At 33.1% G+C, this 27499-nt stretch overlaps 4 protein-coding genes and 1 pseudogene across 6 annotated transcripts; 2 read left to right on the top strand and 3 right to left on the bottom strand.

Annotated features, from left to right (window-relative positions):
- Positions 1-182: 182 nt before the first annotated feature.
- Positions 183-1292, bottom strand: LOC108219412 (uncharacterized). Its single transcript, XM_017392858.1, has 3 exons — positions 1190-1292; positions 881-991; positions 183-805 (listed from the first exon to the last, which is right to left on the bottom strand). Exons 1-3 carry the CDS (start codon positions 1290-1292, stop codon positions 183-185), a joined length of 837 nt encoding a protein of 278 aa, XP_017248347.1.
- A 326-nt stretch (positions 1293-1618) lies between these two features.
- LOC108219419 (uncharacterized) lies at positions 1619-2632 on the bottom strand. Its single transcript, XM_017392871.1, has one exon. The coding sequence runs from the start codon at positions 2630-2632 to the stop codon at positions 1619-1621; it is 1014 nt and encodes a 337-aa protein (XP_017248360.1).
- A 2252-nt stretch (positions 2633-4884) lies between these two features.
- LOC108219427 (uncharacterized) lies at positions 4885-15494 on the top strand (annotated as a pseudogene).
- Positions 15495-17202: 1708 nt separating this feature from the next.
- On the top strand, positions 17203-21248 carry LOC108206268 (uncharacterized). Of its 2 annotated transcripts, none has more exons than XM_017376517.2 (5): positions 17203-17537; positions 17621-17700; positions 20561-20679; positions 20762-20838; positions 20921-21248. In XM_017376517.2, the coding sequence occupies exons 1-5, from the start codon at positions 17312-17314 to the stop codon at positions 20944-20946; spliced, it is 528 nt and encodes a 175-aa protein (XP_017232006.1). In that variant the 5' UTR covers positions 17203-17311; the 3' UTR covers positions 20947-21248. The 2 variants fall into 2 exon arrangements, with proteins under 2 accessions (XP_017232006.1, XP_017232015.1); XM_017376526.2 differs by having other exon boundaries at positions 17249-17537; positions 20762-20883; positions 21023-21248.
- Positions 21249-23410: 2162 nt separating this feature from the next.
- LOC108204876 (transcription factor bHLH63) lies at positions 23411-25966 on the bottom strand. Of its 2 annotated transcripts, none has more exons than XM_017374534.2 (7): positions 25211-25966; positions 24881-25138; positions 24655-24789; positions 24468-24539; positions 24170-24379; positions 23983-24085; positions 23411-23603 (listed from the first exon to the last, which is right to left on the bottom strand). In XM_017374534.2, the coding sequence occupies exons 1-7, from the start codon at positions 25733-25735 to the stop codon at positions 23566-23568; spliced, it is 1341 nt and encodes a 446-aa protein (XP_017230023.1). In that variant the 5' UTR covers positions 25736-25966; the 3' UTR covers positions 23411-23565. The 2 variants fall into 2 exon arrangements, with proteins under 2 accessions (XP_017230023.1, XP_017230031.1); XM_017374542.2 differs by having other exon boundaries at positions 24881-25126; positions 25211-25900.
- Positions 25967-27499: the final 1533 nt, after the last annotated feature.

Raw genomic sequence — 27499 nt, 5'->3', positions numbered from 1 at the left:
ATGTATATGTTGATCTAAATTCTTTTGTCATGATACTGTAGATAGGAAAATGAATAACCAAACAAAAGTAAATATTGGTGACACAGACTATCAGTGGCGAATCTCGCCAAAAAAAAAAATTACCCAGCGTAATATTTTTTTTCACTAACAGACTAGAAAGCTACAAGTACATGATACCTCATTTAAAATTGAGCTCTACGATCTCCTGTGGACTCGAAGTGATTAATTACAGTCTCTGAATCAATATCATCGACATATTCTTTTTCAATGTGAAGCATCATACAACTTGAAAGATATCCGTCTTCCATCTTATTTCTCAGTCTTGTTTTTATAATTTTCATCGCAGAGAATGCTCGCTCAGTATCAGCAGTAGAAACAGGAAGTGTCAAAACCAAAATGATCAATATATCAACCAAGGGAAAAATCTTGGCTAAGCCTGTTTCAATTAATTGTCTACATAATTGCGCAAGAGAAGATAATTCTTGAAAATATTTATGCGAAACTACTTGACACCTATAATGCTCTAATTGTAACCTTAAAGCTCGTACCTCTGATGCATCAAAATCTTCTAAATAAAACTTCTCTGCAAGTACACAAATCTTGTCGATATCAAACTTCTTAAACTGGTCTTTTGGGTCCAATGCAGAACTCAAAACAAGTAATTCTATACTTTGCTCCGTGAACCTGTCATTTAGCTCCATTAGTTGAACATTAATGATAACATTAAAAATTTTAAAGTAATAGTGATGTTCATTTGTAACTAAATCACGTTGTTGACAACCACGACCGGTCCCGATTGAATAGGCTGCATCCATATTAGGCATATCAAGACCATGATTTTCACCAAATTGATGGACACTTAGAAAAAAACTATCCTAACCATGTTCTCTCAATTCTTGAGGAAGTGTCTTTGTACTTGAAACTAAATTCATAGCATTAACAATGTCTTGTGATTGTCTTTGCAAAGCTTGTGAAAGTAAATCGGTTATACCTATAATTTTGTTAATGAGTAACAAACAAAAAACAAAATAAAATGTCCTTAATGCCTTAAGAAAACCCTTTGCATCACCTCCTATACTTCCACTAAGTTTTTTATCAGTCATCATACTTTGAAGAAGCCAAGTAACTTCTTTAAACAGGTGAACTAGAGTATTTACAGAAGCAAAGTGAGAGCCCCATCGAGTCATACCTGCTCGTTTCAAACTACACATTTGATTAAGACCCGTTCCTGTTTCAAGATCTCCATCTGCTAAACTTTCTAAGTGTTTTGCTTCTTGAATATCTTTTAACATATTGGTACGCTTTGACAAAGATCCAACAAAATTGAGAATGGAGCTTAGCATTTGAAAAAATATATGCATATCAGGGACATCTATCGCACATGTATTCAAAGCTAATTGTAGTCGGTGAGCAAAACAGTGAACATAATATGCAAAATGACAGTCTTGAAGAAAAATGTCTTTAATCCATGAAACTGACCTCGCATATTGCTAGCTCCGTCGTACCCCTGGCCACGGATATTCTGCACTTGAAGTTTGTGTGTAGAAAGAACAAGGCATATATGTTTCTTGAGATTAAGAGATGTAGTGTCTTTAACACTAACAATTTCAAAGTACCTTTATCGAACAAAACCTTCTTCATCAACAAATCCGATAATAATTGCCATTTGCTCCTTATGAGATATATCAAGTGATTCATCAACTAGGATACAAAATTTGGCATCTCCAATTTCCTGACGAATTTTGTTTCGAATCTTAGTAGCAATTATATCTAGAATCTCTTTCTGAATTGATGGTGCAATGTACATGGCATGTTTAGGAGCATTTTCAAGAACAACTTTCGCAATATCATCATTCATACCTGCGTAACTCTTGATTATTTCAATGAAATGTCCTCTACTACATGAGTTTGGAGATTCGTCATGGTCTCTAAATGGCAACCCTTGTTTGCCAAGATACTTTACTGCTGCTATTGTTGTCTTTAAACGCAACCTGTTTTGCTTTACAATTTCTGGTGGAAGCTTATCAATCACTCTATCAATTTGCTGAGAAATTCTTGACAAAGCAGCCCAATTTTGAACATTCTTCTGATGATAAGAATTTAATTGTCCAACATGTTGTTCACAGATTCCTTTCTTTCTGGCTAACATTCTGCTCCAATTGCAACATCTTTTAGTAGTGAACATAGGTGACTTTGGTGGATCTTTTTCAAAAAGAAAGCAAAGTAAACAAAACACCTTATCAGTAGCTACCGAATACTTCAACCACGGAAATAATGAAAACCATCTATATTGAAAATGACGATTATCACGTCCATCAGATGTTGGTGGATAATTTTCCAACTTAGGCTGACAAGGACCCAATTGTATATACTCCTTCCGAATACGGTCTTGTTGATTCACCGGAAATTTACAAATTGGCTTACGTATCCCAGGATCAGTTTTCACACACTGCTCTTCTGGAATATCAACTGGAATTTCCACTTCACTTATAGGCAAAGAATTAAAAGCTGGATCTGTTCTCTTCCTAGCCGCCTCCCTCATCTCTTCCTCCTCCATTAGGGTTTGTTCTTTTTCAAGTAAATCGAGGGGCTTCCACTGGTTTTCTCCGGTGGAAAGCCCCAACCCCTTCATTATCTATCTTTTATTCTCGTTAATTTCTTTTCAATAAAACCCAATCTTTTGGGTGTTTGTGTGTCTCTCCTCTTGGAGTGTGTGGTTTGTCTCTCCTTTTGGAGTGTTTGTTATGTTTTTCTTTAGTCATGATTGGGTTTATTTCGTGTTGGATCTGTTGAAAACGAGTTTCTTGATATTTTTGGTGATCTACAAAAACTGTATCGAATCTGGGACGGTGGTGATTATTGCAAGAGCTCACCTTTCACAATCTTCATCATTCACGGTTTACACTTTCGACATGTCTATAGCTGGTATCCGGCATGTAGATAGCTGGGGTGCCTTCGGCAAGTCTATAGATGGTATCCGGCATGTAGATAGCTGTGGTGCCACTTCTCCAATCTCGATTTATGCGATTGGTGTTTCTGAACATTGGGCTAACAATAGTTTTTATGTGATATGGTCAATTGTGATATCACTGTTTCCAGAGATTTTGGTTCAATTTGGATCGCTTAGGATGTCTTTGATTTCGTTTTTTGCTTCAGGAATTTTTGAATTCTATCTGTTAAACGATCAGGAAACAAATCATCTAATTGTTTTTAGCATGTTATTTGTTTTACCACCTGGTTGTATCGACAGTTGGGGTTTGTTCCGACTGTATTATATTCAAGTTAATGAAATTTTCTTGCATTTGTCAAAAAAAAAAAGCTGGATCAGGCTGATCATCCACGTGAATATTTGATGCAGGTGCTTGTACATCACTAACTTTCTTGTAGAAAGTAAAGAGTGACTTCATTCGTTTCTTGGGTTGTTGATCACACATCCTTAAAACCTATTCAATTATCAAATGTTAGCACATAAGTAAGTAACATTTGAACTCAAAACTCAAAATTTTCATTTGGGCATTTTCACAAACACTTAGAGTACATACACTATTTGATATGTATTAACAAGAATGAGTGAGAATGATCATAGAATCATTACTATTACTAAAACAAACCCCAGCTGACGTCAGCTCCTCCACAAACTATCCACGTGTCTTTCTCTCACCAACTTAGGGCATAGTTTTTAACTTTCAATCTACAATCAATTTATTTTTAACCTAGACTAGGTTATTCTAGAAACATTATTCCTATCATTATTTACAGCACACGGAGGCTTCTAGAGTGACTTTGTACTATAAATAATACATTTTTAACCTACATAGCTCAACAAATATTGCTCTCATCATAAATCCCGTCTATCTTCTACAATAATTTCTTTTATTATTTGCTATATTTCATATTATTAATTATTAATTTCATTCTAAAATAGTCACATGTTGTACGTAAATAATAAAATATTATTAAAAAAACTTTTATTAAAATGATCAACTTCCACACCGCTACTCTTATTAATTTTCGGTATTGTAGATTTTGGCTAAACAATGATGTCAATGGTTTTGAAAAATATTCTTCTTCTTTTTTCAATATTACATTAATATTGGAAAAAAAAGTTACATTTTTTGTTTCGACTGTATAAAATAATTTTTCCAAATTATATAATATTAAATAGAAATTACTTTATTAACCAAAAAATCACCAGGCATAACTCAACATTATTAAATATAGATATTTAATTCATCACGGTTAGAAGAATTCCTAATCGTGTTAGTTTTCAATATTGTTGTATAAGGCCTTTCTGTTTAGAATAATCTTTTTCCCTAGCATATATAACTATTATTTTTTTAGCATATATAGTCAATCGAAAATACTAAATGATTTGTTATTCAAAAAAATTGAACAAGATCGATGACGTTATACATTGGACTTCCTTTATTAGCTGGTGCATGAACTAAAATCAAGGGGCACTTTTTAAATCATATTTTGGTTATAATCAAGGATACATTATACATTATTGACTAGGGACATAGAATTGTGTCTTTTATCCTTTTCCATACATTTGCTTGCTGACTTCAATACTTCTCAAGCAACACTATAAAAATAGTTTCATCCACACATACATTATCAGGATTAATTTGTCAGTCATTTACCAAAACAAGATGACATGTGCTTATAATTTTATCGAAGAGGTCAAACCCATGAAGGAGAGAATTACTCTTAAAGTTAGAATAGCCCGATTGTGGAAACCACCATGTTTTAAAAATCCAAAGGAGGAAGGAAGCATAGAGATGATGTTTCTAGATAAAAAGGTAATTGCATTCATTTGTTTAATTTGCAGTCCAATATATCTAAAAGATTTTATACATTTTTCAGGGTGGTATGATTCAAGCAATGGCGAAAAAAATTTTGATGGTCAAATTCTCTAACAAGCTAAGTGAGGGCCAGTTTCGTCTTATTTCTAATTTCGAGGTTGCCCAGAGTAGTGGAAATTTCAGGATATCAAATCATCAATATAAGATTAATTTTCTACCTGCCATATCTGTTATCCCTTGTGACGAAGACACGCGGATTTCTGCACACGGACTTAAGTTTGTATCATTTGATGATATTCTCGCAAAGCAAATTGATGACAAATTCTTGATAGGTAAATTATACTTCTTATCATGTGTTCTCCATATATGGGGTATTCAGTTAATAGTGTAATATTCACGTGCTTTAAATTGCATTTAATAACTATTTGTGTTTTCAGTGTATTATCATTTTTTTTCCCATTGTAGATGTTATCGGAAGAGTTGCCTCATCTGATTCACTTGAGATCAATGAGAAAGATGGCAAAGAGAAGAAGAAACTGCAACTAGAATTGCATGATATTGAGTGACTTACAAATAACTTGCACATAAATATACACATATGTTATACTGTGTAATCAGTTAACTGCATGATAGCCTCTAACTAAAATAAATTAATATTATTTATTTGATTACTTCCAAACTAAATTGTTTTTATATATTTTTAATTTTTATGATCTCAAATTTTAATACCCTGTGAATATAAATTTAGTTTACAATTCTAAGATTATTAGCACTTATCATATTACTATTTCTATTGGTGATATTTTTTACATGTTGTACAGAGGAAATAAATTAAAATGTACTTTATGGGACAAATATGCACAGGATGCCTCAAACTTTATTGTGGAAAATAAAAATGGAGCCGTTATTCTGATTATTCAATTTGCAAAAGTAAAGGAGTGGAGAGGTAATTAATATGACTACAAATTAACAAAGTATTAATTATAATAATTTTTTTATTTAAAAATCATTAGTACATGCCAACAACAGATGAGGTATACCTGTCAAATTCTCTCTTCTGCACACGGTTATTTTTAAATAGTGATCTACAAGAAGTGACATCTTTCACAGAAAGGTAATACTACTTAAAAGTTAATTCAGATTAATCTTTTCATTTCAAAATTGCAAGTATTTATTTATTGATGTATTTTTTTCAGACTACGCCCTGATCTACAGACTGCTCCTGTTATAAGAAGTCTTGAGACGTCAACACAGAAATCCATCTCCATTGCTCAGGAATTTCTTAGCCTTCACGAAAGAATAACATTGGATGAGATATATATATGAGATTGAGAAACCAATGTTCTTCACAACATTATCCACGATTGTTTCCGTCTAGTTGGAACACGGATGGTATTATTTAGCATGTAAGAAATGCAATAAAAAGGTCTATGAAACTGATGACCATGTTGCGGAAAATTCTGCTGCTAAGAAAAACACAACATTTTTTTGCAACAAATGTAGCGAAACATTGTTGGCTCAAAATGTAACACCAAGGTTCATATTATTTAGTATTTTTTAACATTTATTCTTATAATACTCTGGACTTATATATTAACCACATAGAAATATAATTGTTCTAATCTGTTGTTTTCAGGTACAATATTCAAGTTGGAGTAGTTGATAGTAGTTGTACTGCCTCATTTGTTATGTTTGATCGTGAGGTCGTGAGGTTCACTTACAAAGGTACGAAACTATACAATTATATTAATATTTGTATCATCTGTTCCATTAGAAAATATAAATTTATGTATATTGCTTTACATTTATGATTTAACAGACTGAAGGCTCAGATTTTTTTCCGGAAGAATTCAAAAATTTCGAAGAGAGAAGATTTCTTTTTTAAGGTTGAAGTTTCTAATTACAATCTTAACAATGATTGGAAAGTATTTACAGTCTATAGAATGACTGATGACAAAGATATAATTGGAGATTACTTAAGAAAATATGTAAGCTCTCACCTTTCTACAAATTTACAATTATTTTCCTGCAACAATACGTCTTCTATTTTTATCAGCCCATACATAATAAAATATATTACTGCACAAGATATATTTAAAAAATAAATTATATTATATATTTTCAAGAAATTCACTGGAGGCATCAACTAATATCAAAAGTCAATTTTTCAACCTACCTTATTCATATGAATACGTTATTATTGACCGCAACAATCAATCATGTGTTTTTTTACATTTTCTGCATATGTATTCATCTACTTTTACTGCTCAAGTATTAGTGTTTCTGGCAAGACTTAAAAATAATAATACTATTTTTAACATATATCTTTTGAATAAAATATTATCAAATACAAGTGATGACCTAAACAATTCTCAGAAAATGACTTCCATATATATATATATATATATATATATATATATATATATATATATATATATATATATATATATATATATATATATATATATATATATATATATATATATCATTAAAACTAAATAAGTAAATTGAAAAATGTTCATCGCCTAACCTTTCAATTTTGAAATACAGCCCAGATGTTTAATGACTGACCAATTTTCATTAATTACAAAAATGATCACCATCATTTCTCAATTTTATAATCAATGAGTCACTAATTTCCGGGAGTCTACCCATTTTCATTAAAAAAGTTATCCTATTACACGGAACATGTACCATTTTACAATACAGCTTTAATGGATGCATGAAATAAAATGAAAGGTCGATTTTTGATTACACCTTATTCATATGAATACATTATTATTCACGACTAAAATGAATCATCTGTACACATATATTATGAATAAAATATATGCGGACAACTGATAAACATAAAAACCAATAGGGAAGAAACATCATGGCATAGATTTTATGTCACTCCATGCTGACTTTACACCCAAAATTTCAAAATGACAAGAACATAAATTAAGAGCTTTAATATTAAACAAATGAGTTCTAATAATTTAGGATGTCTAAATATTGCAAATATTATTAATTAAGTATATATTATATTGGAATAAACTTTTACAAATTTAGAATAAACATTTACAAAATTATGAATTTTACCATTTCCTTCTAATGTATATATTATTTCATTTGTACTTGCTATATCAAAGATTTATATATATTATTTTAATAATGTAAAAAAATTTAATTCAAACCACCAATGAAAGATTGTAAAATTTTTCACGATCTTCTTTTATAAAACTCTACCCATTCAAAAAGAAGAAGAATTGAAAGGCTGTGAAATTAATTCACTTTTGGATTGTGTGAACACGAGGAACATATGTTGAGGTACCAAATTAATTAAGGAACCTTTGGAATTTTTAACTTACTGCATATATATGTCTACAGATATTTTGTAAACCATATTATTTTATTCTCAATCTCAAAATATGGAGTTCAATCACAAAAGACTTGCAAGAATGAAGAGAAAGATCATTTTGATGCATAAGAGAAAAAAGAGAGACCCTGCAAGACTGCAAGGTATGCCATCTATCTGTAACTTGCAATAATTGTACATATATATACTATACACGGTTACACCCAATAATTCTATCCGTTATTTTCTTACTCATTACAGGAAACTTACAAACCATAACACGGATTGACAATGGAAATATATCAACAGATCCAACATCTTCTCATGCAGGATTTAGGTTTCCCACCGCCTCTATGGATCAGACATGTAAGAGTATTTTCTTCTTTCATCATCCATCATATCATACATACTTCTATTTTAATATGTATATTTAGTTAAGGTCACCAAATTTTTTCAATCACTGCTTAGACAATTTTCTGCATTCACACAAGTTTCTACATTAAAATTTGATCCACAGACCTCATGTACATGATTTAACTCCAATATTTATAAAATTTCTTTCAGACCTGTCTGCTAGATCTAGAAAACAAATATGTGAAGGTCCGGATACACAACAAGTTTCAACACTGAACATATCCAATATTTCTAACATCCTAACTACAAGCCAATCGAGATATCCCGGTAAGTCACTGATAACCAAATAGTCAAATCTCTCAATATAACTTTTGTTTATTTCTATCTTAACACTACTTTTTGGACTAATTTTCTAAAAACTCCAAATTTATACTTTAGTTATTCCTTTGACACCGTTGTCGAGATACTCATATCATTCAATTCTTTCGAGCTCCACAAGCAACAATAACAACTGTTACACTGAGCCTACACCTCAATTTTCACACGATGGTATGGAAACTTTAGATGATGAACATCATGATAATGAGTTCAACATTCTGCCGGACAACATTCTAGATGATACAATTTTCATGCTACATATATATGTATATGCATATATTATTACTTTCTGGTGTGAAAAAATAGAGAGCCAGAGAGTAGTGTTGTTTTTTCAAAATAAAATGTTAACCTACATTAATAATAATAGTTATAAATCTTAATAACATATATTTTATAACATAATTTGATCAGGACCTGAGGTGGCAGAAGAATTGATGCCTCCAATAAATCAAGTAGACTAAGCTATGACTTGTACAAATTATTCACCGTTTACTCTTACTTAATCTTTAATATTTTCTATATTCATTCAGGACAATATTGGGATATCGGCGACCCAACTTGGAAATGCACTCACTGTGGAGCAATGATGTGGTACGAGGAAAGAGTTAGAAAAGAGAGGAGATATCATCACAACCTGCTTTCTCTTTGTGTTGCATGCATGCAAAAGTAAAGCTACCATTATTAAAAGATCCCCCTCTGTACTTGAAAACCCTGCTACAGAATAAAGATTCTAAAGGCAGGCACTTTGTAAAACATATTCGCATGTTCAATATGATGTTCTCTTTCACATCCATGGGAGGCAAAGTTGATTTTTCAATCAACCGGGGAGGCGCTCCATGGGTTTTTAGGCTATATGGACAAAACTACCATAGAATTGGAACTTTGTGCCCCCAACCAGGATCACCTCCAAAATTTTTACAACTTTACATACATGACACTGACAATGAGGTCTCAAATAGAATATCTGCAGTCAGGTATATTAATACTTCATACCAAAATATATATGTATCTCTTCAGTATAAAATATATATATTTGATAAATATATTTTAATGCTTATGCATTCATATAATATATTACTAAATAATAAGAAGGTATATATATGTTTTCATTGTATATTATCAATGCTCCCGTCTCTTCAAAACAGCTCAGGAAACGATTCAGATTCATTTGATGCTAAGATAGTCAACAATTTAAGAAGGATGTTAGATGAGCATAACCCACTAACTCAGTCATTTAGGAATGCAAGAGATATGTTTGATTCAACATATTGTCCAAATCTAATGATAAGGCTCATTGGAAGGAGAGATTACGATGGTAGAACATACAATCTTCCTACTGCATCTGAGGTGGCAGCTCTAATAGTTGGTGATATCAAGGGCAATTCGGACAAAAGAGATATTGTTGTTCAAACAAGAGGTGGCATACTAAAGCTATTAGTGAGTTACATCCCTCTTATCTTCCAATTCAATATCCATTATTATTTCCTTATGGCGAAGATGGATACAGAGTTGACATCCCTTTAGAAAGAATCAACAATAGTTCATCTGCGGCAAGATCTAGAGTCACTATCAGACAATTCTTTGCTTATAGAATACAAGATAGAACCAATGAAGGTGCAACAATATTGTCTTCAAAAAAGTTATTCCAACAATTTTTGGTCGATGCATATACAATGGTTGAGTCAGAAAGATTGTCCTACATCCGAGAACATCAGAAAAAACTACGATCCGAAAAATACAACAAACTATCATAATTCGCAGAAGGAGGAACCAGTGGTGCAAAAAATACAGGAAAGCGGATAGTACTGCCGTCTTCATTCACTGGTGGCCCTAGATACATGATGCAAAATTATTTAGATGCGATGGCACTCTACAGGTCATATGGATATCCAGATTTATTTATAACATTTAGTTGCAATACTAAATGGCCCGAAATCAAAAGAATTGTGGAAAAGCACGGCATGCAACCAGAAGACAGGCCTGACATAAATTTAAAAATAATATTTTAATTATATTAATATCTATATATTACTACATAAATCTGTCTTTCCATATATTAAAAAATTAATATGAGGAATATAATATATTCAGTATTGTTAGTAAACTAATATGCATATCCTATTATTTAAATAACAACATATATTAATTACACGTGATAATAAGTTTATTTTAGTCATGATATTAATTATTTTTAACCTTATTTCTGCAGTAATCTATACAGTGGAATTCAAAAAACGGGGTCTTCCTCATGCACACATATTATTATTCATGCATTAAGACTACAAGTTTCCCAATCCTGAGGACATTGATAGGATCATATCTGCAGAAATACCAAACAAAGAAGAATTCCCAGAGCTCTATGATATTGTCACAACAAACATGATGCACGGTCCTTGTGGCATTTCAAATATGAACTCCCCGTGTATGCGTGACGGAAGGTGTTCGAAAAAATTTCCTAAAGATTTTCAGCAAAGAACAAGTGTTGATGAAGATGGTTATCCAGTGTATCAAAGAAGAGATAATGGAAACACAATGGAAACGAATGGCACAATTCTGGATAATAGATTTGTGGTACCGTACAATTCCAAACTTTTACTCAAGTACCAGGCACATATCAACGTGGAATGGTGCAATCAGTCACGTGCCATTAAATATTTATTTAAATACATTAACAAGGGTCATGATCGTGTTACAGTCTGTTTCACCAAAAATGATTCAGCCACCAATCACAAAGACGCAGCTACTATTGATGAAATAAAAAATTACTATGACTGCAGATATCTCTCTCCATGTGAAGCAGTTGTTGGGTTCCGAGGCATAAAATGCAGCGGATATACATAAATAAAACTAAAATTTTTGAAACCCAAGAACAGGATCCATGTATAATTATGGGCAGATTATGGAGATAACGAATCATACCTTTCAAAAACTTGACTTTCACGAACTCAACGGAAATCTTAGCTATCACGCTTTGTGTCTACCTCTCGGAAAAACACCTCTATGGTATCCACACGAGCACCGACGGAATGGACGTACTAGCCTCCTTCTCGAGAATTGCCTCTGCCTCTCTTGCTGCTAGGGTTTCTCTCAAAACGTGATGACCTCCTTCACCATCATTATTTATTTATAATGACTGATTGAAAGGCCCGTAACAGCAAAGCCCAACCCTAGTAGGTATAGGATTAAATAATAAAAATGAATTTCTATTATTTAATTAATAACTAAGTCATACTTAATTATTATGGGCAAAAGCATTCTCTTTAATTTGAATTTATATTTTCTCAATTAAGTCTCACTTAATTATAATAAATTCAAATAATCATCAGTTAATTTAAATCAATAATTTAAATTAACTATTCCATTAAGTGCTCTATTTGTGTGACCCTATAGGCTATCATTTAATCGGCAATTTTATTCTCTAATAAAATTATAAACAATGAGCGGTATCTAGTAATACATCATTGTTACCCAATTAAACAATAATTAAATCGTGATTAGATAAAACCTTTCGTGACTAATGTTTTTCGTGTAATATAATCCCTTTAACCATATATATCATAGATTAAACTCGATGCATGTATTTAGTCATCCTCTTCAACATTTAATCTGGGTTTACTTGATCCATGAGTAGACTATCAAGACAAATCATTATTTGAGCATGGCCATGCTTTTATAGTCTTACTCAATCAAGAGGCCAATAATATCTCTCCTATTTATAGGAGGGTTAAATCCTTTATCTATCATTCATATTTCTCATACGACTCATGATATACCCGACGTCCACTTTTATCATCACCCGGTCAAAGGTAACTTTTAATGTAGTCAAAGTATATTAATCCTCGTAGAGAAATATAATGATTTCAGGTCAAAGGATCTTTACACCGTACCATTATCACTGTGAGTCTTTCTTATGACTTTATTAAACATGAAGAATCTCACTGTGGGTCTGTCCAGTACCATGTACTCTCACATGTACCTATGTATTGACTTTAGTATCCCCATACTTATAACCAATGAGATGTGGTTATCTTGTCAAACAACATACTAGTCTATCTATGTATTATTATCGTCCTATATAATAATAATCGACTAGGGACCTTTAAGAATATGATATATTATATAATCTCAATTTCAAGTCATGTACTTAAACTATATAATGTGTATCATAATTCTAAGGACATTTATTATGCTAACAAAAAATCGCAATAATTTAGATCATAATAAATACATTTATTGAATGAACAACTGACATAAAGGTTTAAAAGAATAATGTATTGCCTCCAGGGCACCTACACTAACAGCAGTTTGGAGGATATTTGGATTTGATATTCACTATAGAAGCCCATCAGTGGAGAGATTATCTTTTCACCTTCCAAATGAGCAAAATGTCATTTTCTAAGATGATGACTCTATTGACTCAATTCTAAATCGTCCCAGACTTGATCGATCGATGTTCTTATCATGGATGGAATGTAATAAAATTTATGAAGAAGCTAAGAATCTTACATATGTGGATTTCCCAACAAAATTTGTTTGGAAACAAAACACAAAAGAATGGAAGCCTAGGCAGTGCGGATTCTCAGTAGGAAGAATACACCACGTGCCTATTACCTGTGGAGAAGCATACTACTTAAGAATTCTGCTAAATAAGGTGAAGGGACCTACATGCTATGAAGACATACGTACTTTTGATGGAGTTGTATATCCAACTTTCAAGGAAGCATGCTATGGGATTATTAGATGATGATAAGGAATATATTGAAGCTATAAAAGAGGCAAGCTTCTGGGGTAGTGCACACTCAGTCAGAACACTATTTGCTATGTTACTACTGTTTAATAGCACATCCAGGCCTGAATATGTATGGGAGCAAACATGGGAGTTCCTGTCAGATGATATTCTTTACAAACAAAGACGGTTTCTTGGAATGAAAGGTATTATACTAACTCCAGACATTACTCTTATCTATTACTACTTATAGGTCATACAGTTAAAAAATTTATTTTTCTTATTCTTTAATATACAGATCTCCAACTTAGCCGTTAACAAATAGAAAATATACTTTGATGGAACTCGAGAAAATATTGAATACAAACGGTGGCAGCCTTCGACATCATCCGGGCATGTCTTTCCCTGATGAGGTAATCATATCTAATACACAAAATAAGCTCATTCAAGATGAATTATGTTACGACAAAAATTCTTTAAAAGAGGAACACGCAGCTTTGCTCGGTAGTTTCACAGATGAGCAAAGAAATGTATATGAAAAAAATTATGGATGCTGTTTCAAAAGGTGAAGGAGGCATATTTTTCCCTTACGGTCACGGAGGAACCCGGAAAACATTTATATGGAGATCTTTATCGGCTGCTATCCATTCAAAGGGTCATATTGTTCTTACCGTTGCCTCAAGTGGTATTGCATCCCTACTACTCACAGGAGGAAGCACTGCACATTCTAGATTTGTCATTCCTATCAATATAAATGAGAACTCAACATGTAACATTAAACCTGGGGCAGATTTAGCAGAGCTTATAAAGAAAACTGATCTCATTATATGGGATGAGGCACCCATGACTCAGAAATATTGCTTTGAGGCTTTAGATAAAAGCTTGAGAGACGTCTTGCAACTCTCAGATGAAGCAAACTCAGAACGCCCGTTTGGGGGGAAAGTTATAGTATTTGGGGGTGACTTCAGACAAATACTACTAGTGATTCCAAGAGGTATTAGACATGAAATTGTATTTTCCACTATTAACTCTTCTTATTTATGGGATTTCTGCAAGGTATTAAGGTTGACAAAAATATGAGACTTCAGGGAACCAATCTTGATAAAGAATTATACCAGAATAAGGATTTTTCAGACTGGATATTGAAAGTTGGTGATGGGTTTTTCGGAGAAAACAATGATGGCGAGGCGGTCCTTGAAATTCCTCAAGACATCCTCATCCAATATACAGATGATCCTTTCTCTTCACTTGTGGATTTCACTTACCATTCAATACAACAAAACTTGCAAGATTCACATTATTTCAAAAAATAGAGCAATTTTAGCTCCAACACTTGAAATAGTGGACAGGAAAAAGTCTACCGGAGCTCAGATAGCATATCAAACACTGATACAGGTCCTGGAATTAACGAAGATTTTAGTTCTCCTAATTTTTTAAAATAGTATTAAAGGCTCTGGGTTGCCAAATCACATGTTGAAGCTAAAAGTGGGTGTTCCAATAATGCTAATACGGAATATTAACCAATCAAAGGGGCTATGTAATGGTACCAGATTACTAGTATATAATCACAGGTCGAAATCTAGGTCAAAGAGTATTCATACCCAGGATGATCTTGAGTCCATCAGACCAAAAATTCCCATTCAAGTTCCAAAAAAGACAATTCCCGGTGATTCCTTACTTTGCTGTGACAATAAATAAGAGTCAGGATCAATCTCTTTCACGTGTGGGACTTTATTTACCGCGACTAGTTTTTACGCGTGGACAATTATATGTGGCTATTTCAAAGGTGACATCGAGGAAAGGATTAAAAATATTAATTCTTGATAACAATGGTCAACCTACTAACACCACCATTAATGTAGTATACAAAGAGGTTTTTCAGAATTTGTGAGTAAAGGTATTTCATATATCTTCTTAATATTATCATAAGTATACATCCTTCAATTTTCTTCATGCAACTTCTAAGTATAATATATTGATATATTACAGGGATGAATGCCAATATGGGAGTCTCAAAACCTATCCTTGGAAAACTCAGGATATGGCTGCCACAGGTTAATTCAGAGATCGAGCGTTTAAGTACATTAACTATATGCATTGCAAGTACATTATGGTGAAGAAACATTTATTATTGTCTTCAATTAAAACACAGCCAAAGAACTTTTGTTCATTTTATCATGCATTCAAATTACTTCATTATTTCTAATTTCAATTGTTAAATTAGCTTATGATGTGTTTACCATATATATAATTGTTATCTGAATATTTTTCAATAATATGATATCAAAGATCTTTTACGGCAATATACATAAAAAAAACAATGTGCTAATAACTTTGTCCATTATATCAGACGAACTTCTACTCAATTTAATACTCACTTATTCCATCTAAACATCACAATAAACCGACTAACGTGAGATTAAACATAAAAAAACTTATTTGATTTCTCTTATATGATAACCTCCTGTAACAAATATAAACCATGAGAAAAAAAAATATTAGTATTACATTATAATTGCTCAAACATCATAAAAAATTGATTCAAAAATTTTATAATAACAAATTATTTAGGGAAAATATACTTCTCATCAGGAAAAAATAAAATTGGTATAAATCAAAGTATATAATATTTTTAATAATTTCCATCTAATTAACGGGAAATACAATACATTTTCAATTATTCCACATTTTAGATAAATAGTCTAATATCCAAAACATAAAGAAAGGTTATAACATAATTGGGTGTATATGTATTAGTACATAGCTCAGTACAATGTACTGAGCTACAATAACCGTCATAGATTCAAGTTAGAAGAAGATGAGATAGAAATGCCGCAAATCACAATAATTCAAGACACGCAGGCAACATTATCGACCTTTTATCTACAAGGACTATCGGATCTTATGGATCATCAACAATCACTAAATATTGACAGCGTGAAATAATTTTTTATTTGGATTATGATATTTGTGTAATTGTTTAGCGATGAACTGTTAACCTTATCATATGTTTTTATGAGCAAGTTGAATGTTTTATAATGATGTTCATTATCGATGTTATTATATTATCTATGTTATCATTCTACTTAAGGAACATGAAACAAAAATATATCTAATTACATTTGTCAATTAATTTATTTTTTAATATTATAAAGCCAAGTAACGCGGTCATAAATACTAGTAAATAATATAATTTACTTATATCGTATATAACTTGAGAGTCAGGAAAGAAGTATTGAGGACGAATATTGTAATTTTAAGACCGTCTTTTCAAATTAATATTATTTAGGATACTATTTATGCATTTAAAATTTAAACACAAGATTCTATTTATTGATAAACTTTGAGGCATTCTTTCGAGACCAATATTTTCCAAAAGCATTAATTAAATAATTAAACAATAAAATTAGATTAGTTTGTTATGTAAAACTGGTTTGAACGGTTTCAAAGTATACATTAATGTTGAAAGATTACTTGAATAAATATTGTAATTTTAAATTTATTTAAATTTATTTTTTGATTTTAGCTGGATAGTATAATAATCAAATGTATGAAACTTTAATATAAGTGGAAACTTGTAAAAAGTGGAAACCATTTGGAATTGGAACGTGGACACGGGTAAATGCAATAATGATAGACATACAATAATAGATAGAGAGTTAAAACAACACTTGTCTGCTCCTAAAGTAATTATCAAGAATAGCTAAAATGGAAATAGTGTCCGAAGAAGAAGTGGTGTTGCAGTGGTCGGAGATTAAGCTCCCGTCCCTCGGAGCTGAGCCGGAGCTAGAGAGAGAAACAGGCGAGCGCCGCCGTGGCAGAGACATACTTATTGCCATAGATCATGGTCCCAATAGTAAACACGCTTTTGATTGGGCTATTGTTCATCTCTGTCGTCTCGCTGATACCATTCATCTTGTTCACGCTGTTTCTAGTAAGTTTGATCGGTGTATTAGTATATGATTTCACAAGTGTGTATGTTTATGTGTTTTTGTTGATTGATTTGTTGATATATAGACTTGAAGAACGAGATTGTGTATGTAGCGACTCAAACTCTTATGGAGAAGCTTGCTGTTGAGGCTATGGAGGTTGCTATGGTTAGTCTCTCTCTCTCTCTCTCTCTCTCCCTGTCTCTCTCTCCTCTCTCTCTCTCCCTCTCTCGCTCTCCCTCTCCCTCTCCCTCTCCCTCCCTTCCTCTTATCTCTCTGCCCCTCGCCTCTCTCTCATATATAGATGACTACTTGATGTGTGTTTATTTAATTGATGTATGTGATAGTGAACTATTTTTGTACTATATTGTTGTTAGTTAGTACTGTAATAAATAGTTTGGTCGTGCCAATAAATAAATATTAATTTTAATCTGTGACTTTAAACAAACAAGACACAGTTCGATCTCTCTTAAGTGGTAGGATCTATATTTTACAATACTTGGCAGTTAGCTCAGAAGCACCTTTTCTGTATGTCTTTTTTATCATGTTTATTGAATGCATCAGTTTTTTGTTTCAAGTATATTAAGAGGTGATTGTATATAAATCCTCACCTGATGTTGTATTTCAACATCTTTAACAATGTTGTTTTGCATTTGTAATGAGTAATGCATTTTAAGTACCAACTAAACCTTCTGGATTTAATCATACATACTAAATAAGAAATTATACATACTAAATAAGAAACCATTTAGAAGATAATAATTTGATTACTCAGTATATGGATGAGATGTTAGTTACTTACTAATGTTATCTCGATTTTATTATATATCGAAAACTGAACCCATTTGCTTCTTTTTTTTAAAAAAAATAGTAACATGATTAATGTGCAGTTTCTCTTATTTCTTTCTGTTTTACTATAAATTGTAACAGGTTGCGCGTAATGCCAAGCCGCCTTGTCTGTCAAAATTTACTCAAATAAATTTCCGCTTAAACAATTAGTATTGACTATACCTAGTTACTTTACCCAGATTGGTGCTTGTTAGAGTGCACGAAATCAACAATCTTAATTTCTGGTGCTTCTTACAAAATGTATCACAATCTTTAGTTGTGGACTTGCTTTCCTGATTATTTCCCATTTCCTTCTCGCAATAAGTTATCTATATCTATGTATTTGTATTATTCTGAAGCTTCATATTTGACATTTCCGACATATGGGGTCATTTCTGATCACCTTTCCTGTTTGTTGGTTACCAGAAGACATTGCACATTGTTTTTGTTATCTGCTTAAATATTCTATCCTTTCATTTAAGCCGAAGCCACTCAATTTCCATGTTTTTTTTTGTTGCTGTATTATTATCTTCAAAGAAATTTCATGCTAATGACCTCATGTTCATGAACTTTTTTTGTTATTATTATATATTGTGATAAATTGCTTTTATATTATATACAATGAGAAATGTTCGACATTTTTTTAATTTGACACAAAATCCGCCTGGCTTGTTAGACTAGAAAACCATGCAGTCTACTCACTGTTGTTAGAGAGAAGCATGGACACGAGGCACTTCGAGTTGAGGCTAGGCGAACATTCCTCGACTCTTTTACTCTGAGGCCCCCCCCCCCCCCCCCACCCCACCAGCTGATAAGGCGCGAGGTGTGAAGTGACGCCAGGCCGCCCGATTACTTTTATTACTTGAAAAAAAAATATTTTTAACTTCATTATAATTTAGGCTCACTAATTTGTTACTTTTGATTTAAAGTAGTTGGTAACTCAAAATCTTAGAATGTAAATAGATATTTTTTTAAAAAATCCTGCCATGCATATTTTTATCTGAAGAACTTTTTCAAATTCTATTCAACCATTAACTAGTCCAAGTACATGAATCGGTTAAATCTTAAATTATATTATGTGCATAGCTATATTATTAATTTTATTATTATTATTATATAGGTGGCACTTGGCAGCAAGCTGAATTTGTTATTAGGATCATTAATGTACAAAATTCATGTAAATTAGTTTTATGAAATCATAAATTAGTTTGATATCAATAATTTGACAATGTTGTTGTTTGAACTTTGATCTTGCTACCATCTCCAATTAAAGGCAAGTATTTGCTAGTTTTCTCTAGAATTTTGATAAACCCCATCAGCACTTTGGATTTTGATTTTTCGTTTGTGTGTAGTGTGTACATAATTTTGTTGATATACATGTTTAGTTCTTAAAACTTGTGCACTTAGCTTTTATAAGGTGTGCTCACTGCTCAATGCCTCAAGCCTAGTCTCCTTATCTTCTGCCTCAAAACGTCTCTTGCCTTCCATATCACCTGGCCTATGTGCCTTATATTTGAGGGAAGAGTCTAAGTAAACGTTCATGATGAATGAAAATGAGTTTTCGTTAAAAAAAATGGAAACAGAGTAACATTTTCACAAATTTGGCACAAGGTCCAACTTTTTATAACTATACTGTTAAATTATTCTTTTTCTTCTCTAATGCATTTGCACATTAATGAGTTCTTCCTACACCGACTGAGAAGTGCATAGATCTGTTCTAACTGTCACAATATTTTCTAGTAATAGAATCATCATGCCTTGCTAATAAAAATAGTAGTAATTTAAAGCATTGACATTAATGTAGCTTCTTAAGCTATCATCCTTTTAATTTATGTTCTTGTATTTCAGTGATTATGTCCCATATATGCATGGACACATATATTATATCTTAGTTGATAGGCCATAATGTAGCTAGCCCAATTATTTAAGAGAGATTGAGCCCAGTGTGATATGTCAAAAGTCCAAAAGATAATATTCCATTAGCCCAGAAAGGCCACCATCATCGTGTGGTCCTCTGGATATGATAACACCCGCTTCCGCCACTGTGTACGTGATTCATGAAGAAAGCTAATAATGGCTTGCAAGTTGCAATTACCCATATTTCTGAACATAATGTACCAAGTTAAGAGTGTCTTCTAAAAGAGGCGAATATTATATTTATATCAGATAAATTTGTATTTAAGTATTTTATCATTATCAGGTGGAAACAAAGGCTCGCATTGTGGAGGGAGATGCAGGCAAAGCAATTTGCAAAGAAGCAGAAAGGTTGAAGCCAGCAGCTGTTGTTCTAGGCACCAGAGGCAGAAGCTTATTACGAAGGTTATACTCCTTTTTTCTTGTGTTACCTTATCACCATAACTCTGTGTGTGTTTCTCTGTCTTATATCTTCCGTGATTCTCAGTGTTGTGCAGGGAAGCGTGAGTGAGCACTGTTTTCATCATTGTAAATCAGCCCCCGTCATTATTGTTCCTGGAAAAGGTCTTATATCTGTATACTGAGCATATTGCAACCATAATATATACGGTAATTTTTTTAATAATTTCTTTGGATACAATAACAGAAGCTGGTGAAGAATCTGTTATTTAATTGAATCCTGAGCAATATGGATGTTATTTGAAGAATTGACAAGTCTTCATCTCTTTAACATTGTGTCTGGATGTAGTAAGCTGTGGTAGCTGTTTTGGGTCCCATGGGGATGACAGGTTTGCTTCAAGGCAATGGACATTTATCGTTTAGAAAACAAACCATTATTGATTTTTTTCATGGATGTTATTTGTTTGTTTAATATATTTTGTTGCTTTTAAAATCTTGTTGCACATTCTATGTGTAATTAAGTATGTAAGAAAAAGTTTAAAACCTCTAATTTAGTTGTATTGCTATTTTGGCCAGTTCTAATCAATTAATTCCTGTAATCAAATTATTTCTACAATTTACATAAGCTTCGACAGAATTAATTGTGGACAATCAAAACATTACTTCTGTTGTTTAATGTTCTGGATTATAAATTCCATAAGATTGTCTTCATAATACAAGTATTTGAAAATTCAAAGGGCACCAGCATGTCATTTTTAGTTTTCTGGACTAATTCAGTTAGTAATTGCAGTGAATAGCAGTAGAATTTACTGAGAAAACAATGTAAAACACAAAATCCAGAGGAGAAGCCCTGGATAGACAATTTTAACAAAAAGAGAGGGAGAAGTTTTGCTGGTACTCTCACCTATGATTTGAGAATACTCTGTTCTGTAAATTTGTATACAGAAGAATCATAATCCAAAGCACGATCAGACTTCTCCTATTTACGGAGTTCAGTCCGACTTCTGTTAAACACTTTGACAACCTCTATTATCATACTCTAAAGTCAGCAGTAGTGCAGTACTGACTTCACTACTAATTCGCATACTACACTATTAGGATTAACCCTCTTACATTACTAATGTTACTTGGCTGATCCTTATTGCCCCCTCAGAATCCACCATGCTTAGATAGGGCATCTGCCAATTACAGTTTAGTTGTGGTAGTGGTCTAGGTCTGATTCTCATATTTCTTTTACAAACGTTATCCCTGTAGCACTGGGATTACAGATTTTGACCTCTCAAAAGTAGAGGCAAGCATGAATGCTGATTGTGCTATCATGCAGAAAGACCAAGAATTCGGGAGAATACGGACTAGAAACTTGAACATTGAGTTTGACTACTAGTTGTCTGTCCTGTAATTGCAGAATAAAATAATTCTGAGATGCCCCTAGAAATCAAAGAATATCTTTTGAAGTTGAATAAGTGATCATATCTTAAAGCTTATCCGGGCTCTATGGCCATAAATCTAATATCATCTTAATATTAGCCAATAGCTATAAAGGTTGATAACCTAGAAATTCTTTATAGTTTTGTTGTGAACTTGGAAGAGGGTTATATGAGAAGTTGAGAGAGAACTATCAGAGAAAAAGGAAGGAAAACTTCCACACCAGGCAAAGTGGGCCTAAGAAACAAAAGGGAAAATATCAAATCTCACTAGCAAATGAGGCAAAGAGAATCAAGGAGGTCTTACTTGTGGGTTGTGGATGAACCCTGTCCTACAACATTTGTGCTAGTTATAACTTGAAATTGAAGACAAAGATTGATAATGAAAGATACCTTGTTTGGCCCCAGATTCATTGGTGCAGTCCAGTACTGAGGAAGGGCTTCTCTTTTTCTTTTCTTTTTCTGAACTATATAATAAAAACGATTCCATTGATTTAGGAAGAAATTATTATTAATTTTTTTTCCCTTCTGGAAGTTTCAGATTGTTTATGACTATCTTAGTTTGCGGAATTTTATCTTCCTTCTGTTACTGTGTTATTCATCTTTAGTGGGTTATGCGGAATGAATAATATTAGTGTAGGTGATTTTTCAGATTTCTTGCTGTTCATTGATGAAAGATGAGACTGAATTTGTGGCCTGTTAGAACCGAATGATGAGATTAGATGGCGATTAGATAATTTTCAGATGTCTGGTCGTTCATTGATGAAGTTGAAGACTGAATGGTGTGACCTATTACAACTGAAATGATGAAAGATTAGATGGTTGGAAAAATGGTGGGTCATGAATGTTGTCGAAATGAATTGAATTGTGGAAGGAGGGTAGATTGTCATGTCTACCCACCCTCAGTTTCAACAATAACTCAAATATCCCTGCTCTAATTCGTCCAATTATTAGTGTCTCAATCATCATTCCTTTTCTGTTATTCAGGATGAATCGCACCAGTTCATTGTCTGGCGATTCTTCTTTACAGTTCAACCCATTGCTTAAACTTGCTCTCAGGTTGTATTCCTAAATCGACAAAGTAACAACTTACGATACTAGACAGTGGCCTAAGGCTTTGTGTTCTTTTATCTATTCTCCCAGTATTTGGTGTATTATGAGTCAATGTCATACACAAAACTGACAGTTCTTTTCTCTATGAAGCGTAAATTTTAAATTTCCTCATACATGTTATTTTTCTATCTGTTTCGTAAAGTTGACTACTGTTTTAGGATTCTGCAATAATACATACAGTGCCATATTACATGAAAAGATGTCGTAATTGAGATGTAGTATTCCTCTGCAGATTATTATATTTACATTTTGAGTTTACATATATTTATGCTTGTTCTTAAAGTAGCAAAAATTTGAATTTCAATAGAAAAACTTGGGATTAAATTATGATATGAATTGTATACATAGTTCTGTTTCACATCTCCATCCTTAAATTGCTGCTGTCAATGGAACCTGCAAATAGCCAGATATTTTTACATTAGCTCATAGGAAAACTATTATGTATCTATCTACTTCCAGATGATGAGTACATAAATTTGTATGATTAGGACCCTGACTATTATTATCAGTCATTTATCAACTCAACCACTTCTAATCCAATGGTCACTACTAGCAGACCATATGGACCATCATGTGATGAATTATTCAATGTTGGGAACCCATTAGCATGTACTGCTTTGTTACCAATGATGATTAAACATATACATTATTGATGACATGTATGGGGGGCTCCCTGTTGTCTCTATCCTGCCCTGTAATTTTTTTGTTTCTACCTTTACGGATCGTAAAACCGAGTGAATGAGACTGAGTTTTAACTAGTTATTGCCGATACCTGTAAATAGTTGAGATGGATAATTTATTGATCTGCCGTGTTGAAATTCTGGGTTATACAGATTCTGCAGCTCCAGATCCCATGTTCCGGAGTGTTGTAATTGCTGAAATGTATTACTCTATGTTTGTTAGAAATCTAGACCATAACATTTTTCAGATTATAAAGAGTGTTGAGCTGGGAAATATACGTTGAAACAGGGTGGGTTGAAAAATGTATCTGCTATGGATACAGGAGCGCTAGCTGTTCTCTTAAGTGCGATACTAGCAGCGTTTGTCTCCAACTCAAGTCCAGAGCATGCAGCCACATGTTGTAGTGGATTGACCTGAAGATATGCAGAAGTAGCTGCTTCTGGCAATAGCCCAATGGTGGGAAAGTTAGATGTACAAGCAGGAAACATCTGTTGGTTTAAGAGAAAAGCAATTAGTAAGAAACTTTGCATGTGGTTGTAGATAAGTATATTATGTTAGAATGTTTTGTTGAGTCACCTTTTCATTGAAGATAGTATCAACATTGAAGTCGAGTCTTGGATTGACAGTAGATAATTTCATCGACAAGAACTAGCAAAACAAATGGTTAAAGTATTAGGCAAGGGTTTGTGAAACATGTATCAGATGCTTAATGTAGTTTAGCAAGTAACTAGTATATGATTTTTCCAATAATCTACAAATTTACCTCTACTTGTTTTTGCAGGGACTGCACATAATTGATTATTTCATCCAGCATTCCTGCTTTTCCTGTAATCTTATTGCAGCCTGGTACTAAATCTTGCAGGTATTTCATCCTCTCGCTGATTTTTTCCCGCCTGACCTGCATAATCCACAAAATAAAGTATTTTAAACCACTGAAGGTTCCAGAAATCTTGCTCCCTCCCCCTTAAGAACTGCTTCTTCAGACTTACTCTTTCAGCTAAGCTATGGCTATCTGTTGCTTGACCACGACGTGCACGAACATGAATGTAGTCAGGCTTTTTAACCTCCGAATTCTTGGAATTCTCATTTGTGGTGTCATTAGATGCTCCTTTGTTATTACAATTGCTATGTTTTTTACTACTTCTGTTGCTATTCTGTTCTGTCGTTATCTTTGAACCTGTGTCTTCCGTACATCCTTTGCTCTTTTTTTCATCGACTCCCTGTGTTTCAGTTATCTGAAATTGCCCCTGTGAAGTACATTTATCAGTATACTGTCCTAAGATTTTGTGTGCCAAAAAAGAAATTCGAACTCAACAAACCTTTTGGTCATCATTATCATCAGCTTTCCTCTTCTTGAAGCTCTCTCTACAAACTGCAGCACTCATTTGTCCGTTCAAACCTGGTTCTCTCCCTTGAGTATAGCTTCCCGGTGTTTCTGCTATACCAGCAGCAGCTGCAACTACCGGTGGGCAACTAGTAGTCCTTGAAATTGCATAATTCAATTCAACATCATTAATGTTTCCATATCCACAAGCTCCTAATCCCAAAGGATCGTCTCCAATCATCTTTCCATAACCCGGCCACTCAATTTCCATTCCAGGGTCAGGCTTCACTGCTCTATTCCCAAATCTCCCAAAAACCGCATCCCCATTCATCAATGTCTGGAACTGTGCAGCCTCAGCTTCTGGTATAGAATGCATATCATGCTGATCATTTCCACTAAAGAAACTCTGTTGTTGTTGCTGCTGCCAGTTGATTCGGGCTCGTTGGCGTTGAAGCACACTGATATCCGTTCCATCAGCGGACGAGTTAAGCCATTGTAGCATCTCTGGTATGGCATCCATAACTCTCTCTTATCTGTCTTGCAAAAAGTATGGTAACTGGTAAGGAAAGAGTATGGTTTAGGAAACTCTGCTTCACTGGTCTTGCCTAATTCACTTGCTCTACAAAACTAACATGCATTTGCTGTAAGAATGTTTGTTTGTGTGATTGAATCTTGTTTGAGCTGTGGTAGGGAAAAAACAGATGGAGAGAGTTAAATAGACAACAGTGGGAGAGGGAAGTGGCAGTGGAGCAGGGGAGGAAACTATGGAATGGAATGTAACTGTAAGGTGAGGGCTGTGAGGCAATGGGGTGGGGGGTCTACATGGGCAGTCAGTCTGGGCTCCACACTGACATGACTGCCACGTGGGAGTGTCCCAATATATGAGAGTGAGGAGAAGATTTTGGAGGGCTTCAAGGGGCATCACTCTTATTTCTAATATCATACCAAAATTCAAAGATAATGACTTAGGAATACTACTCCCTCCGTTTTGAAATATAGATCGTTTGACTTTTTTGCACGTATTTTTAAGTTTTTTGACCGCATGCTTAAAATCATCATTTTTAAAATTTTCTTTTTCTGAATAATAATATCAATCATATATTTTATTCAAAAAAGAAAATTTCGAAAATAACCATTTTTAGCATGTGGTCAAAGGACTTAAAAATGCGTGCAAAAAAGTCAAGCGACTTATATTTCAAAACAGAGGGAGTAATTGAAACTGAAATATCGAATAAATAAATTTTTTAACAAAATTACCTATTTGCATTAATATTTTGTTCATGTAAATTAATGTTCTTTTTTCATCAAGCCCATTTATCTATAAAAATCCTTAAGACATTAAGTTTCTATTGTAATCTCAGGTCATTAATTATTTGATTCCACCACCAGATATATATGTGCGATAGCCTACCGAATGAATTTCTGGATCTTATTTCTTCCATCACTTTCTATGGTGTTCTTAAAGCAACCCTTAATAATAAGCTACATTCCGAAGCAATCTCCACTTATAAACATGGAATCGGCTATATAAAGTTCCAAATACAATGCACCGGCTTAGCAGTATTTGTATATCTATTATATAATGTGTCTGCCCATATATATCATTTTAGTTATCCTCACCTCCCATGAAACGGATTAATTCACATCTATCACTTATTTACATCATAGGGTCGCTTGGTTCATGATTAGGGATCGGAATCTCAAACCATGTGTTGGTATTTGAATTAGTCATTTTACGATATGCCGATATATAATGAAACATTCTGACTTGATGGTAAATCATATTTTTCATATTTTTTAAAATACTCATTCTCATAATTCTCATTTTCAATACTCATTCTCTTTCGTGTCTACTATCTAAACGTGTCTCCCGTATTATTTTTCATTCACTGTGATAGTGTGATGGAGTTACAGGAGGGCTAGACCCCTCAACTTATAAATAACAGAAAAATTATATTTTAAAAAAATCACAGGATACCATCTTGTTTACAAATAGAGGTTATACAGGGGTTGATTATTATGAAAGATCCCGCGCTCGCGGATTATTTTTGAAGTAAAAAGTAAAAACAGTCGACTAAAGTTTAGATGGAATTTGTACAATTTTTTGAAAAATCCGTTATCAAATTAAAAACTAGTTTTCATTGTATATCAATATACAGTTATACACCTTAGAAATACTGAATTATATATATATTTTGCTCGAACGTTCTATATTTTATTACATATTTAATTTCAAATTCTGTAATGCAAGCCTGACTCTTATTTCTTGGTCGATGCATTAATG

Source organism: Daucus carota, chromosome 1, assembly GCF_001625215.2.
Source record: "Daucus carota subsp. sativus chromosome 1, DH1 v3.0, whole genome shotgun sequence".
Classification (NCBI taxonomy): Eukaryota; Viridiplantae; Streptophyta; class Magnoliopsida; order Apiales; family Apiaceae; genus Daucus; species Daucus carota.
The sequence above is the reverse complement of the archived record's forward strand: the minus strand, read 5'-3'. Positions and strand labels throughout refer to the sequence as shown.

What these genes read in the sequence shown, in the direction of transcription:
- LOC108206268 (XM_017376517.2), top strand. Translation starts at nt 17,312, where the DNA reads ATGGAAATAGTGTCCGAAGAAGAAGTGGTGTTGCAGTGGTCGGAGATT. An exon ending in TCTTGTTCACGCTGTTTCTA is followed by an intron (nt 17,538 to 17,620) that starts GTAAGTTTGATC and finishes GTTGATATATAG; the next exon opens with ACTTGAAGAACGAGATTGTG. An exon ending in CATTATTGTTCCTGGAAAAG is followed by an intron (nt 20,839 to 20,920) that starts GTCTTATATCTG and finishes ATACAATAACAG; the next exon opens with AAGCTGGTGAAGAATCTGTT.
- LOC108219412 (XM_017392858.1), bottom strand. Translation starts at nt 1,292, where the DNA reads ATGTTAAAAGATATTCAAGAAGCAAAACACTTAGAAAGTTTAGCAGAT. An exon ending in GTGTAGTTTGAAACGAGCAG is followed by an intron (nt 992 to 1,189) that starts GTATGACTCGAT and finishes ACAAAATTATAG; the next exon opens with GTATAACCGATTTACTTTCA. An exon ending in TCAAGAATTGAGAGAACATG is followed by an intron (nt 806 to 880) that starts GTTAGGATAGTT and finishes ATATGGATGCAG; the next exon opens with CCTATTCAATCGGGACCGGT.
- LOC108219419 (XM_017392871.1), bottom strand. Translation starts at nt 2,632, where the DNA reads ATGAAGGGGTTGGGGCTTTCCACCGGAGAAAACCAGTGGAAGCCCCTC.
- LOC108204876 (XM_017374534.2), bottom strand. Translation starts at nt 25,735, where the DNA reads ATGGATGCCATACCAGAGATGCTACAATGGCTTAACTCGTCCGCTGAT. An exon ending in CCCTGCAAAAACAAGTAGAG is followed by an intron (nt 24,540 to 24,654) that starts GTAAATTTGTAG and finishes TTGTTTTGCTAG; the next exon opens with TTCTTGTCGATGAAATTATC. An exon ending in ATACTATCTTCAATGAAAAG is followed by an intron (nt 24,380 to 24,467) that starts GTGACTCAACAA and finishes TTAAACCAACAG; the next exon opens with ATGTTTCCTGCTTGTACATC.